General features: G+C 44.4%; 1 protein-coding gene across 5 annotated transcripts in view; it reads right to left on the bottom strand.

Moving 5' to 3' along the window:
- The window catches only part of CADPS (calcium dependent secretion activator), a 196,588-nt gene that overhangs the window by 44,814 nt on the left and 135,208 nt on the right, over positions 1-16,566 (bottom strand). For 2 of the 5 annotated variants that reach the window (XM_084530730.1, XM_084530733.1), the window contains exons 17-21: positions 16,490-16,558; positions 15,614-15,631; positions 7,638-7,744; positions 1,958-2,114; positions 778-919 (exon numbers count right to left, since the gene is read on the bottom strand). In XM_084530730.1, coding sequence (XP_084386856.1) covers positions 778-919; positions 1,958-2,114; positions 7,638-7,744; positions 15,614-15,631; positions 16,490-16,558 — 493 coding nt within the window. The remainder of the gene's footprint in view (positions 1-777; positions 920-1,957; positions 2,115-7,637; positions 7,745-15,613; positions 15,632-16,489; positions 16,559-16,566) is intronic. The other 3 variants (XM_084530732.1, XM_084530734.1, XM_084530731.1) reach the window with 2 other exon arrangements.

Genomic DNA, 16,566 nt, shown 5'->3' with positions numbered 1-16,566 from the left:
CAGTGCTTCAAAACCTGTCAAATAACAACAGCAATCTAAAGCAAATGTCATGTTTTCACCATCCACTCGCTCTTGGGTTTAGTACGGGCTTCTCTCAGGCTCCTTATTTCTTGCTGGCCAACCCCTAGTCCTCCACATCTATACCTGATTCTGCTTCAGTCACCTCCCCTAGGTCTCACTCGGGTTTCTGCATGCTGGTGGCCTGTTGGGTCACCACGTCCCCGCTGGGCTACTCCCTTCTGCATCTCCTTGAGCTGGTCGGGGCTGGGACCCCTTCGGGCTGCCCAGGGACACAGCCCACAGCCACCAGCCGTGGGGATGTTGTGCCATCCTTCCACGGGGTGGGTGGAAAAAAATGAGTACGGGGAAGAATAAATACAGCAATGACTCACTCAGGTTACAGGGCTGGACTGAATGCAGGAAAGCAAGGGTTTTGTTCTGAAAAGGAGCTGTTTGAGTTCAAAAGCAGCATCGGGGAAGGCCTTTTAGGATGGGATCCAAAAAGCCATGCCAGCTAAGAAGGTTTTCACATTTTCATGCTTCCATGTCCAAAGGCACACGATTTGAACTGAGGCAGCAATGCATTTCAAAAAGCAAATACCATTTCCTTCATTAACTTGAAAACCCTGAAGAGATCAGGCCTTCTATTTTTAGCATTCAACTAGAAAATATAAAGCACTTTCTGCACGTCCAATCTAATGGTTGCTAATTCATCTCTGCATGAATCTCCATCCATTTGCACCCAAATTCCGATTGTATCAAAGGAGGTTTCCTTACTTTACTGGCTCCCATGACTCCCGCTCAAAGCCCCTGTGAATTGACTGTGCAATTGAGGACTCCATCAGATCGACATATCTAACAACAAGTGGAGCAAACAGGTCTTGGAGGTGTTTGTGGAATTTTCCATTGCACAAATTATCTAGAATAGATAAATAAAAGTATAGTAAGAAACTACTGTTACTAAAAGCTCTGTAACAAGCCACAGCGTGGCACTTCATCACACAATGAATTTGTCAGCGCACAGAAAGAAACTCCGAGAACAAAACAGGAGCTGGCATCAGGCACTGATGCTCACGACAAAGACAGGAATGGCTTCTTATTTAAAACAAGTAAACAAACAATGAATCTTCTTTTCCATTAATGTCAAACTTACAAGTTACAAATACATTATTACTTCCTGTGAATAAAATGGGTGTAAGAAATACAGCATGGCAAACATTAGGACTTTGGCAGGTAGGAGGATCATTTCTTATTCAGTTACTCACTACCATGACACTGGAAATTGCTCTTGGAGGATGAGTCCCTGGCTTTTTTATGTGGTGTCAGAAAGCTGGTGGGGCCCTGGACGAGGATGTAAATCAAGGAAAGAGCCAGCTCAGCCACCAGCTCCCCGGCAGCAGTCACACCACCCTGGGGAGTGCCAAGTCCCCAAGGGTTTTGAAGGTGTGAGCCCATGTGTGCTTTGGAGAAGAGCCTTATTTCACAAAGCACTCAGCTTCTGAATTACTTTATGCTCTCATTGACTTTAATTTAAATCTTTTCCTCCCTTCAATAAAGTCTTTTAAAAGCAGGGACTGGTTTACTCCATGCTAAATAAATGCAGTACACACATATAAAACAACACACACATTTAATGACAGTGAGATAGGGTACAAAATTCCCTGCTTGTCAGGCAGCCATTACCAAGAGACTTGAGAAGATGAAGCCAAATAAAAGTTCAACTTCTCACCTTCAGCTGGGGCATTTGATTTAAGGGGTGTCTGTGTGTGCATCGGAGAATTGCTTTTTTTTTTTTTTTTTTTCTAGTGGAAATGGAACAAAATCAAGCCGATGCTACAAGAGGCTGTCCTGTGCATCTCTACCCATCTCAGTTCTCTGTGCAGTGTGGAGAGGCTGAAAGTGTTAGCAGTAACCTGAGCCGCCCACTGAAAAGAAACGATCAAAATACAATACATACAGTCACTACGGAGGAAATCGTTTAGAAGCTGAAAGAGCGGGAAGCTGTCCCATGTGTCTGGGGGTTGCACCTCTAACGCAGCATCCATATCCACTGCAAACAGTGACAGGAAGGTCTCCGCGTGCTCGACCATTAAGTCTGACCACCAAGCAAAGGCCTTCAGGGTTGGTAGAAAAAGATAACAGAACAGGATGTTAGTTCTAATAAAGCACAGTCAAAGATGCTAGGCCACATACCTTAAACAAATGTGCATCCCCTGGAAACTACCTTTATTGTAAAGAGAACAGTGCTTTGAAGTGCTGGCTGCACGTACAGCGCTAATCACGGGAATTAGGCACTGCTGTTTTCATACAAAGGGTTCTTGCAGAGGATCCATTCAGAGCTCCACCGTAAAGGCAGGCAGTTGTAACATGGCCGAGAAGGTTTTGTCTGTTCAATTTACAATAAATGACTTCGCTCGTCTTTAGTTATGCTAATTATCAGAAAGATCAACTAATTGTTATTCTGAAGTACAGAAATTGGGGACTTTCTTCACTATTTGTGGGTTTTCTGCTGTGTTTTTCAACAGTTTAATTTTTATTTGGATTCTCTACTTCTATTTGTCTTGAAAAACTAGAAGCCTAAGACATTAGGATCTGTCCTAAATCTTTCACACTCTTATTTACAAATATTTAAAGCATCACCTGTACGAGTTATTAGAGCACTGTTCATTTTACATGGTCAGCTACACACACCCATCTAAACACACTACCACCTTCGTTAACGTTACTTATCAGGAAACAAAGCTCTATCATCAACATGCCAAGATAAAAAAAAAATCTACGACAAGCCTGTATTTTCACAGAGGCAGGAAAAAAATATATCTAATCTTGAAAGCCAAAAAATATCAGTGAAGTAACTCATTCTCATGCACATGGGTCCTTAAAATTCACTGGCCAGGCCCTGTGACGTGACATTCACATCGTACACGGCTCAGATGTGAATGTTCCCGACGCATGCATGCGTGTTTAGTAATCACTTCTGGCTGGGCACATGCAGTGTGAGAAGTGCTGCCGTTAGGGCCATGTGCTGTAATTTGTAAGGGAGAGGAAATTACTCAGTGACTTAAAGGATCTGAGAAATGTCTTTCCAGCACTCTGCAAGAGAAGGAAACCTCTAGCATAGGGACGGGACTAGAGATGGAATAGAAAAGACTGAGAATAAAGAAAACGGTTCAAAGAGGAATTGCTGGTCAGGGAGGGGTATTTTTTGCCTCCTGGAAGGAAGTTTTTGAGAGACATAAATAAGCAAAATGGACTTCAGTTTTCTTAGGGTTCAGTTTTGATTCACTGATGTTTTCCTGCTGATGCTGATGACAACAGCAGGATGCCTTTGATGAATCCTGGTATAGATGGCTGCAGAGAACAACGCCAGCTCTTGGTTCTCCTGGCCATGGAGAGGGATGCTGGCAGGAGGACTCTGGGACTAGTTCCACTCCTTTGCTCCCCCAAAATGCAAAGCAGACTGACATTACCCTGCTACTATTCCATGAGTTGATATAAACTGGCGTTGAGACATGCAGAGGTAGGATGCGACACAGGGCATTATGCATCCAGAGCACATCCAAGATGTAAAATAACCAAAATACCCAAATAACCCCCAAAGAGGCACAGCTTTGGAGTGCCAAGCCATGGAGGTGCAGGGGTGCCAGGGCAGGCTGGGCCATGCTCTGCCCGGAGAGGCAATGCCACCAGGTTACAGCATCCCTGTGGTCATAGCATGGGGGTGAGGTGGGTAAGTTGGGCTCCTTCATCTGCAAACTGTCCCCAGCCCCACGCACGTGGAGGAAATTGTCAGGCATCACTGCAGCAATGCCTCCCCTGGGACACCTGGACAGCCCAGGGGCAGCAATGATGGAGAGTTTGTTATTCAGAAAAAGCCAAATTTGAAGCAAGGGAGTCTGACAGGGCTGAGGGCATGGCAATGCTCTTCAGTGCTTCCTTCTGCATCCAGCCCAGCCCATGGACATCTGTGAGTGCTGCGAGAAGAGGTGTGGTGTCCCTGCGAAATCACGCAGGAACCAAAAACATCAAGAATCAGGTCTGCTTCGGATGCCTGCCCAAACCTCCTCCCCAAAAAATGTTGGGAAACAAATGGACGTTGAGAAATGTGGCTGTTGAGGGTCCTCTGAAAATTAGCAGCTCTTGTCCATGCTTTTGAAGGAGGGTGACGAGGCTGTCCTTGTACAGACGTGGTTCTCTGGCTGCTCCTCTGCCTGCCAAGAGCCTGCCACGCTGCCTCCCCACGTCTGTGCCCAAAAAACGATCGCTACAAAGGGGCAGCAGCAGCCAGTATTTGGGGAGATGGGAAAGGGGAGGCCAAAGAGTATCTTCTGCAACAAATCCCATATAATCACTGCAGAGTCCTGCAATAAAAACCTGCTTCCATGAAAAAGGAAAAAAAAAATGCTATTTTAAAAGAATGAGGAAGAAAAGCATACGATCATTTGTGGAAAAAAAAATGCCCAAACCAGTCATAGTTTCCCTTTTGCTGGAAAAGTAAAATTTTAGCTCCACAAGTCTGTAACTTAATGCCAGACTCCTCAACCTCCTCCTCCCTACTCTCAGTGAACAGGACCTTCCTGCAGTGGGAGCATAACACCACGCTTTGAGGAACTCCTTCATGATGGTAACATTTCCTTTATTTACCATCTACTTACCTGCTTCACTCAGAACACGATGTGAAGGCAAAACAAAGTGTTCTTTCTAGCCAAACACACCTATTAGTGTATGTTTTACACATGGATACACATGTATATATGTATGACCTCAAGGAGTTAAAATACATATATACATATACACATACGTATACATAGAGAGAGAACACGGGTTCCAAAAGACTCGAAGGCCACGGTCTCTGGCGTGTGCCATCAGTCATCCAGGGGAAGGAGAGCAGAGCTGGAGACATCTGAGGAGCGAGGTGACGCACGGCAGAGACCTCCTGCTCTACACAGCACCTACCAAGCACCACTGATTCTCCTGCATTTTTGTCTCTGCTGCTTTGCCTCTTTCTGATGGGTGAGGCAAACCCAGCTGACAAGGCACGATGCTCCTGCTCTAATGGTTTTTGACTCCATGCTCTGAGTTTTGGTTTCTGGGTCCCCATTTGTGTGCCTGCCTGGATGGCCATGTTGGGAAAAAAGGGGTGTGTTTTCATCGCAAAAACTGTTGGTTTTCAGAAAATAAGGCATTCCTTCAGGAACCGATGCCATTTAATTCTGCTGAACATCCAAAGCAGACCGGAGAGTCACACCTTGCAGGCTGAACTTTCTCACCCCCAGGTGAATGGACAAGAAGACAAAAAATCTCACCTGGAATAATATATATATATAAAAAAAAGTGCAGTACCTCAGCGATTCTCATTGCACAGGAGCAGAATAATGTGGCCATGACGCATAATAAAAACGATGTGATAAATCCGCCAGCCTCTTGCCTCTCTGCTCCTTTGGGTGCAATTCCAAGTGTGCAGAGAGCTGGCCAACTGCCTGAGCACTGCTGAAGTGCCACAGAAACCCTCGGGACAGGAATTCAGTAACGTTCTGACAGTATCCGGGGCTTCTGGACAGAGATGAATTTCACCCTTCCAGGTCACCCTTTGGAACAAGGGACCAGGAAGCCTCCTATCCCTGTTGGCATTAACCTTCTGTCTCTAATCACAGCCTTGTGACACTGAAGATGCTGAAGAACAGCTTTAACATTCTTCCTTGTGAGGAGCAGCACAGCTGGCTGAACACCATGGCCCTGTAACTGCCTGCTTCAGAAGTCTACTGTTTTCAAAATTACTTGTACTTTAAAATCAGCTCTTTCCAGGCTGGTTGCACAAACAGCCTGTGCTGGTGATGAGTGGAATAAAATACTCGTTAGCCTTGGGCAAGTTATAGCGGTGCGCTCAGGCACCTCCTCATTTTTGCAAAACAAAATGAAGTTTATTTCACTCTTCACCACGTTTATTCTCTCTCTACATATAAATACTGTATATCCAGTACAAGGCACATACAGACAAAACCAGAGGAAGAACACTACCATTCTAGTCACTTGTGTAGAACTCAGTCCATCTCCACCACAGTGTACTATAGGTCGGGTGAATGCAAAACAACAGAGGTAACAACAGGCTGAGGAGAGATTCCAGGCAGGTAGGGTTGTGTTGGGATGTAACTGCAGCGCTCGTAAAAGATACCCATTGCTACATGCATGGACTGGACTGCTACGCCACATTGACCCTCCTGTGTAAGGCTACCAGCTCCACAAGCAGCCGACTGGGAGTTGCTGTTACATTCCTCGGTTAAAGTTACGGAAGCGAGGGCAACCCAGGTAAAATCCCGGGAGGAAACATGGCACTGAGAGGGCATGCACGAAATATGACAGGAGTGACTCGTGTCATTCAGTTTAGTCACATACCTCTTTCCCCTGCCAGGATCATCCAAGATTGAATGAACAGTAGAAAAACAGGGAGGAAATTTAAATATGCAAGCAGGCATTAGTTGGGTGTCGTGGATTGTTGTGTATTATCAATAAGTTAAGTTATACTGCAAGTTTAATATACACTGGAATGATTTTTAGGTGATTGTGAAATTAGTTATCAAATGCTTTTAATGCAAAATATAGTGAGTATATATAAAAATGGGAAGGAAAAGAGAAAAGAGTGCATGAGTGTTACAATACCTACAGGCATAAACAATAACTGTTCACTCTGAATTTTAGAAATGATTCATTTTCCAACAGTTAGCCAAGAGCACCAGAGTTACAGAGAACACCGGGCTCAATCCTGCAAACACTTACACGGGTGGGCAAGTCCCCATGGGCAGCCCCGTCCAGGCGTGCTGACGGTGGGGCTATACCCAGCACTGCCAGCGGCCTCAGGATCAGTGTTTCCAGGATCAAGCCTCAGGATTTTCTGAAATATACCTGACTCTGACATAGTTTCAGTGTTTTTAAAGCACGATTATTTCCATTAAAGTGCTCTGAAGAGTTAAGAGTAGTTTATTAGGCATTAGGTACCTCAAATAATTAGTAACAGAGAATAATTCATTCTGATCTCCACGCTAGTAATTGAAGTATTCCCAATAAACCAAGACAGAAGCGGCCAACAAAAAACCAAGTGAGCTAAAACAGCAGTTTATCATGTACCACAGGGGCAAAGGGAAACCCCTGGAAACAACCTGAATGCTCAGGAAGGGACCAAAAATCCTTGTTTTGCTTTGTGATGGTTTTACCTGCCACAGCTCTCAACAGCAGGAGCGGTTTGCTGCTGACAGTGACCGCTGCTAATGCTGTCTGGAGGTACAAACTCAGGACATTTGGGGCAATACGACCTTTCTCAAAAGTGGACAGGCTTGGTCTTGCACGTAGCTGGTGGTGAATATATTGGGCTCTTGCTGGCGCTGCATGAAAGGCTGCAGACTGATGTAGACGACAGCAGGATTTAATTCATTCCTCCTTTAGCCCCCCCTCCCCTCTGAAGAGCAATCTTCCTGACCTGTCCCCGTGCCTTCAGCAACCCTTTTACCACCATTATTGGCTTCTAAAAAAGATAACCCAGCACCTGTTCGGAAGACATCCCATAAGTACACAGAGCCACCAGCAACCGACCAGACCCTGCTCGAGCCCTGCGGGGCACAAGCTCGCAGGGCGCCGCTGCTCACCTCTGCATGGTGTTCTTCGTTTTGTTGGAGGACTTCAATTACCAATTCTGCCAGACGTATTGTGTCTTCTAACTTTTTAGCTGGTGTGACTAACCGGCCTACATTTTCTGTAGTACAAGAACTCGAGTTAAAAGGCAGGCAGAGTGAAAAAGCTAGATGCACAGTAAGTAATTTTAGAGGTTTAAGAAATCCCATAATATTCTACAGCTTTAAAGATCTTTTCATGCATATGTTAAATGCTTATATAATTAGTACTGAGCAAACCAGAAAGCCACATTCGTTATAATACTATGAAAATACAGTGCTCCAGCTCCAAATCTCACAATCCTGTCAGAGTTGTTTTGCGTTATGGTGAGGTGGTGGCACTTTATTAGCTCAAATAGGAACATTACATTCCCTAAAGACAGCATCTGGCCACTAATGTATGAACAATATGTGTCCTTCAACGTAGATGATGCATTACAAATCACGTCTGTACGATTTTAACGTTCTTTTAAGATCAATTTAAACAAATCTCTCTGCACTTTTAATAAATCGTCAAACTCGAGCAATTTAAATGTCACCTGCTACTGAAAGCAAAGACTGCAGGTCTGACCTGCTCCAGGATTTAACTTCACAAAGGTCAAGGAGTTACGCATGCTGGAGGGAGTGGAAAGTGGTAAATCCCACTAGGTGTTCATACGTAAGATTTATATGGGAAAAGAGATGCAACTTTACAGCAAAAACCCCGCAAACAAACCAAGGAGTTTAAATCCTGGAGCTTGCTGTTACTTTGCAGCATTTTCTAAAGATTTTTCAAAACAACCAAATCATATTCTTCCAGGTAACATATTTCTATTAGCATATTAAACATCTGAGGTGCAAACAATCTGGATCATTTAGAGTATTTCAATAGAAATAATAGAGAAAAAAAACAAAATAGACACATTTTCATCGAACGGCAGCTTCCGCAGAGCTGGCTAGGTGCAACCAAGGAGGCTCCTGTGACCTGACCCCGTGGCTCACCTGCACTGGTCACCCTGGGGAGAAGCAGAGCAGCAGCCCTGCTCCCTGGGGACCCACCTGTGCTGCAGTGTCCCCACCTGCAACTACAGATGTGTCCCTCTGGCTAACAACTGGGTACCAAACCTGGCTCTAGCGTAGCTAGGGGGAAGGACAGGATCACACTTCGGTGCTACATCGTCTGGTTCATCCCTCTCCACCTATTTACATTTTGATCTGTCCGTGATATTAAAGCTGGAGACTTTGCAAATAGGTGAAGTACCAAAAAAAAAACCAAACACAAAAGCCAAATCAGTCTGCTGCAATTATATAGTATACAACAGACTGTTTGAGCTCAACAAAGCAAAATGGGAGACGTGCATGAATTAAAGCTCCTTTACTAGCAAGGTGTTCACCTTGGGATGCCCAGAGCTAAGCCCAGCAGCTTGGGTTGTGCTGCAATGCGAGGCAGCTGCGCATCTTGCTCCAGGCTCCTGCATGCATTAGCATTTTGTTAGTGCTTAGATTTTCTTTTCTGGCAGAGCAGAAACTTGGGGTTGCACACAGATGCCACCACTCTGCTCTGCTGGGTCCCACGCTGAGTACCGGGGCAGAAATCCCTGCCTTGCTGAAGGCTCGTGAACTTTGAGGACTCGGCTCTCCACCTCAACACCATGCCTGCTCCCACTTTTCCCTGAATGTACTTCTACAGGCAGTAATTTCCCGTGAAAAGGCAAGGCATGTTTTTCAGAACTGCCACACTCGGGTGGCTGTGTGAGGGCACACGGTGCTGTTTTCGGAGGAGCTGAGCAGCCAAGCCAGCTGAAACCTGGCACTGCAGGTGCTTTTGGCTCAGCGGAGAGATGCAGCATGGCACATTCACTCTACATTTTTCCAGATTGATACCATGGACAGGGGCTGTGAGCTCTCTTCTCTGCTTTCCATCTCTTGTATCACTGGAAACAAAAAGAAATCCAGGTTCCCCTTATCCTACTCTATTGGGCAAATACTGATACTGGTTAACTCGTCCTTCCTTCTATTGAAACCAGCACCTCACTGGCTACAACAAAAAGAAACTTGTTCCTTTTATGCAAAGAGAGTCCCAAAGAGTGTCCCTCAGTAAGCTCTGGTTGCTTCTGCACCTCCAAAGCCAGGGGGAAGCTTTTCCATTGATCAGAGCAGCATCAGACCCATTCTCATTTGCAACACTGATCTGCTCTCAAATACAACTAAAAGACAAAAGTGTTAATAAGAACAACTGCTCAGAGATGCTGTCTTTAAAGAAAATATTGATGCTTATACAACTTTGGCAGCCAGCAGATGTCAATCTTAATTTTTTTTCTTCTTATTTTAAATATTTCCCTGGTTAAGTTACTATACATCAGAATATTCTGCTAAGATAGCTGGAGCACTGACAGTTACATCAAACGTATACGATATACTTATCAAACATTTCATCCAACATCATGTAAAGCTCATACATATTTATAGTTTTCATGCAAAATGTTATGCAACAACAATGTTATTTTGTGCTGACGTTGATATTTGAAAATGTTGCATATGTCAGACATTGCTAGACAAAAAAATGTGGACATTTTGAAATAAACGCTACCTCTAAATCTCTAAAAACCTACCACGTCGCGCTAGGTGTTTCGTAAAGCTGCACATGAGAACTAGCTCCCTAATGCTAAACAAGCAACTGCTTAATACTAAACAAGCAACTGCTAGACTAGGAAAGCACTGAATAAAAGGAAGGAAGACTATTACAGTACTTGGCGTCTGTTTGGCCATGCCTTTGAGCATATGATTTATCATGTTAGTCTGCGTTTGAGGAGATGACGGTGGCCCAGCCGGTGGCTTAGGCTTGGATGGACGGGCTGCTTGTGCGTGACGGAGAGACGCCAAAAGTAAAGAGACAAGGGACGTCATAAACAGTGACAAAAAGATGAAAACTTTTGACAGGAACATAAGCAGGAATGGTCAAATACACATGGAATAAGCTGCTGGGTTTTTGCTCATTGGTACTCGAGGTATTACACGGGAATGACACCGTTTAACAACAAATATCCTAGAAGTCAGAAGGTTCTTACATCCTACAGCAGTGTGCAATCAGAAAGCTAAAAATTCAACACAAGTGTGGAACTGCTTTTCGTGCAGCCACGTGACGAACCTGACTATGGGCAATCCAGCTAAAACTCCAGAATTCAGAGCAGGTGACTAAAAACCATCACTTCAAGTCAGCGCTCCAGTGCTTAGGTACATTTAGCAATAGAATAATGAGCCACATGAATTAATTGCTTTACAAATATCAATTACACATTTTAGAATTAAACGTCACTGTTGGTTAAAGGGAGCTATAAAATATTCTTGTGCAATTTAAACATGTAAAAAAATCTGTCACTTAAAAATGTGTGGTTCCTGATCGTTTCCAGCTCATTTAATTATTTTCAACTTGGAATTCTAGTGGCTTTTATATTCTGGGTTGAATCATATATAAAAACTTGCCAGCTCTATCAAATATGTTACTTGCTATTCCAAATGTTAGAATACTGCAATCAGGACTTGACCCATCTGTCATATAGTTTACAATATCAGCATAGGAAAAATTCAAAGAAAATAGCCTTTCCTTTTACATACACTCAGAGAATAAATTACATACTGTGCATATATTAACACAATAGTTTCTATTACATTTAATATCAGTTTTTAGCAGCATTGTGACTATTTTTAATAATGCCATTTGCAAGGATTCTGGCATATTTATCTGGACATTCTATTGCCAAAAGTCCTTGCCATTTTGATTGCATTTTCCAGTGGAAAAAAAAAAAATCGGTTGGCTTGTGCAAAGTAGATTTCTGATTGCTTTTAATTCTCACAGAATTACAACACTTATCAGAGTGTAATAAAGAATATTCGAGTAAACCCTATGTTAAAGAGGATGAGTTAGGTTTGTTGCCTCTCTCCATACACAGAGGTACACACGTACACGAACACACACACAATGCACAACTGTGCACACACACGCACACACACACACACACACACATTTTTAGTCTTTTAAGCTGTAACGATTTAATTCAGACTCTTAGATTCAAGCCACTGGCTTCCGGCTTTCTTTTTTCGTTTGTTTTGTTTTGTTTTCTGCTAACAAGAAAAACAAATCTATTTGCTTATCTCTGGAGTCGCCCTGATCCTTGTTCAATGTTTACCCAGGGTGGCTTTGTCCCCAGAAATTGTACCTCTCAGCCTCAAGTGACAAAAACACCAGCTTTTTGGGCATTGGCCTAATGACTTTCAGTCTCATTTAAAACATAAGCAAGAATTCAATTTGGCTACTCGCTGACGGCTCCTGAGCCCGGCACGTAATGGTTAGGAAGGATTTTTTACTGCTCACCACTAGGACGAGCAGTTTGTGCCACGGTCCCAGTGCGGGCAGGGGTTGTGGCACATCTCCTCCCACCTGCGTTTGGCAGCCAAGTGAGAGGAATGCCTCCCAAAAGGAATGCCAGTCCTGCTGGCTCTGATGTTGGGGAGTCCGAGAGGGAGAGCTCCTCCTAGCAGTGCCAGAGCCAAGGAGATCTGCACCCCATCGTGGCTCTGTGTGCTGCGACCCTAAATCGCCCCTAAATGCGAGCCCAGCCTCCGCATCGCCAACCATGCTAAGGAGGGGGGTGCCCATGCAAACCCTGGCAGAAAGCAGATTTCAGACCTCGCTGACCCCCAGCTCCTGCAGCAGCCTGACCTGTGCAAGTGATTTCTGTCCTGGGTAAAGCCATGAGAGGTGAAGGATGAGGAGGAAGCAGCAAGAGATGCAGCACCTCCGTAACTTCAAAATTCAAATGGGGACAGGGCACCCGGGCAGAGGCGCTCCCCTGGGAGTGATGCTGAGAGCTGTGGGCAGCACACCCTGTCCTGCCCAGCTGCTGTTCCTGATTGAGATTTATGTGTGTCTGGAAGGGATTTCCGTGAGGATAACACTTTTTTCTCCCAAACCAAGATGCATTATCTTCAAACTAAGACAAATTCATGGATTTTTTTTTTTTTTTTCAACTCAGGAGACTCGACTCCAGCTCTCAAAAATTCAATATTCTGCAAAGAAATCTGATCTCCTGACTTTTTATTATTTAGCCTCGTGAAGAATTTTTGCACATCTGAATTACATCTCACGCCTCAGGCAGCAAGTGGCTTTGCAGTTGGTAAGAGCTCTGTGGAAGGGTAAGGGCACAGTGCAGAGCATCGTGTAACAACCTCAACACTGCTCCAAACACTGGCTTCTAAAGGACAACAGGAAATTTAGGAAGCTGCGTAATGACTCTGCCAAACGCAGCTGAATGCCACTTCAAGGAATGAAACAATAAAGCAGCAGTTCAGCAAGCAAACAAACACAGGTTGCATTTACGTCTGAGTTACAGTCATAGTAAAGTAAATGATTTATTAATTACTTCAGTCTCCGTTCCTGCCTCAACGACTGATGGTTTCGTATATTTTGCACCCCTATTTATTTGGGGGATGTCATTTGATTTTCTTGATGAGCTCTGCTCTTTATGGCAGATGCTGGGGGTGATTGCCTAGAGGTGGCTGGGCTAATAAATCCCACGGGACCTCTCCTTGTCTCAGGTTGGGTTAATAAACAAGCAGCTGAGCCCCTACGGCTTCAGTGCGCTCTGTAAAGATGCCGGGTACGCGCACGGAGCTTCCCAGGCTGAGATCCAGAAATAGGCAACGCGAGTGACGTAAAGTGAGCGCAGGGACTGTGACAAGGGGCAGTACGAGTGCCTTGACAAATACCACTGCTTGTCAGCAACCTGCTGCATCGCTCCGCTGAGACACCGACCTCTCCCGCACCCGCTCCCCCAGCCCAGCACGCTTTCTGTGCCTGCCGGGGCGAGCACTTTGCTCAAGATGCTCGGTGCCAGGGCTGAGAAAAAATCACATTTTTGGTCCCAAAATGGCCCAAGACAAAATGATTTCCCCTAGGGACAGAGCAATGGGATGTCACTGGGTCTATATCAAGTTGCTTTCTGCCTGCAGAGCTGCCCTGCTGGTGGTCCTTGCCCCGTGCACCAAGGCACCAGCTGTCCCCAGCCCTACATCTCCTCCACTTCTCATCTTCATGCAGCAGCTCAGGGGGACCACAGGAAGCCTCTTTTCTTATAGAGGCCAAAACCAGGTCACTACATGAGATATAATCTGAAACCTAAAGACCAAAAGTCTTACACTAAGCACAATGAATGGCCAAACTGACAGCTATCACTGTGGCTGGCACCAGCTCCGAAGCTGCCTGTACTCAGCTCCAGCAGAGCAAAGTGGCATTTGTGTTCATGGGAACGGGATCCCTTAATGCCACCACCCTCAAACACAGTGCAGTGCATTTCTCAATTCCTGGGCATAAGGGACAGAGAAATTCTTTTCTAAAGGAAGGATGGACTCTCAGCTTACATAAATATGCCTTCAAACCCTTATTAAAAGGTTGCACTTATTAATGTGAGTGTTAGTAGTTTTGTGTGATTAATAATTAAAACAAGCCATTAATCTTTAATTATTGTAATGTTCTGTTTAGCGTTCTATTTTAAGTCCATATTTTTATGAGACTACAAGCTTCTTAGGGGAAAGGAGAACGAGGGGTGACATTTGGGTGTTTAAGAAGTTGTTTTCAATATCTTATTTTTATTCTTGCTTTTGGCAAAATAAATAAAAAGTCAGGCCAAAACCCAGTCACTTTTGACTCCACTTAAGCTGAGGAACTGATTTCAAGTTGAGTCCTGCTGACCTTGCCTGAAAATTTTTCATTTAAGACACTGGTAGGGTTGTGGGCACAAAGCAGGGCAGTCACAGCTTGCTGTGTCCTCTTGCTCGCTCCCAGCATCCAGAAGCAGTTTTATTTTTAAACGAGCTGGGCCAAAGAAACCTCCTTCTGAGTTCCCCAACTTTCAGCACGTGACAAGCCTTTGCCAGCAAGAGCAATGCCCAGTGCTTGCATTGTGCTTAACACACAACAGCCCATTGTGGCCATGGGAAATAGCTGCACGTGCCATAGTTTTGTCTGCAATTTGTGTACCTGCACCTCTTGCTGCTGTAGGGAAGAATTCATCTCCGTTGCCTAACTATTGCTAGTCAAAATTGGTTTTAGTGCCATGCTCTAGATCCTGGGCCAAATTTGAGCTGCGGGAGCCTGGGGAAGCCTGGGCAGAACAAACCTGGTCCCTTTTCTGCTTTAAAAAAGCAATTTCCCTTTGCAAACAGCTGAAATCAACTGAATTATTATTATTATTATTATTTTTTCCACAAAACATAACAATCTACTCACAAAAAGAGATGAACAGTTCAGGTTTCAAGGACTTTCAAACCAGGACTCTGGTGTACAACAGAAACGAGAACAGGGGGCTGCAGACCTCTGAAACCCCTTCTGAAGAGACAGGCACTTCGGGCATTTTGGTCTGCGCTGAACCTTTGCCTCATCACATGTCACCACAGGTTATAAACGAGAGACAAACACGACTTCTGTCTGACCGGATTGTTTGTCACACATTAACGAAAAAATTGAAAATAAAAAAAAAAAATTAAAAAACCAGTCCTCCCAATAGGGCATAAAACAGAAGATATGAAAAACAAAAATGAACAGTAGTTTCGTCATTAATGTGCTTGTTGGGTGTGTTAAATTAATGGCCAGATCACCAACATTTCTGCGCCAAAAATGAGCCGCAGTTCTTTTGGAAAACAAGAAACTTTCTCTTTCCAAAGGCCAGGTTCTCCATTAAAACTGTCTCTTAAGAAGACACTCGATTTCTATGAGGTATTTCTAATCTACACTCTATTCTAAGGAAGGAGGCAAAAGAGGTTACGTAGACAGCACAAATTAACTCCTTAAGTATCAATGCATCTCCATTTTCAGCCTGAAGGAGTACATATCTTAAGGAGCTATGAAAAAAAAAATTAAACAAAATAAATATAACTCAACAGTCCTAGTAATTTATAATGCATATACAATAGTTCACCTGCATCCTTTTGATTCTCTATATGAAAGAGAGAAAGCGACAAGGAGAGAAAAGAGAGAAACAAGAACAGATAGGCAGGATTAATGAGCAAGTGGACCGCACAGCCCCCCAGTTATGCGTGATATATGACATTTGAAAAGAAGAAAAGTTGCCCCGTCTCGCCCCCCCGCCCAGCAGCATGGTGTTACCAAAAGAAGCTCCTTTCAAAGAGGTGAAAGAAAGTGCTGCACAAATAGAAAGTCGGAGAGCGTGAGCTCTGCAAACGTGCAGGGGCTCCCCAAGCGGCACCTGGGCTCGTGTGTCCCCTCCGGAGCTCGGCGGAGAGGAGCAAACCAAAAAATCCAGGAGGAGAGCAAGTACAGCGCTTCCGCTCGAGAGAACGGACAGGAGACATGTAAGATCTGATGTACAGAGGAAGGACAGCCTCACAGGGTCTTATACACAGGATTGGTTACAGATCGTGTACGCAGGAGAAGGGACGGCTTTTCCCCGCGTCCTTTATCTGACCGCTAGCTCGTTTCTCCCCGGTGTAGCTGCTGCCCTTTGATTGTGTACCAGTGACAAGCACTTTACAAATTGGGGTTACACGGAAGCAAAGTAAAAATGCATTCAGGTCACAGACATAAAGAGTAACTGAAAAAACTTACAGACAGTCTGAGTTTATCACAAACAAATGGCTAAATTGTCTAACCTGGTTTAGGCTGATAAAAAGTGACTGGACTTCTCACACTGGGTTTCACAGACAGAAGCAACAGACAAGCCAATGCTAAAAGACTTGAAGCAAGGAGAGTGAGTTGGTTTGGATCTGGACTTTCTTGAGGTAATGAGAACAGAAAGAGTGAGGACAGCATGGAGAGGAGGGTGGTAGGTACTCACGAATGGTTAAATCCATCACTTGAGAGGCCAAGCAGAAGACAGGATGCTCATACATTTCTCTCTTTTTCCCTATAAAA

Source organism: Aythya ferina (genome assembly GCF_964211825.1).
Source record: "Aythya ferina genome assembly, chromosome: 10".
NCBI classification, from domain to species: Eukaryota; Metazoa; Chordata; class Aves; order Anseriformes; family Anatidae; genus Aythya; species Aythya ferina.
Note: the sequence above shows the minus strand (reverse complement) of the source record. Positions and strands in the feature narration are given on the sequence as shown.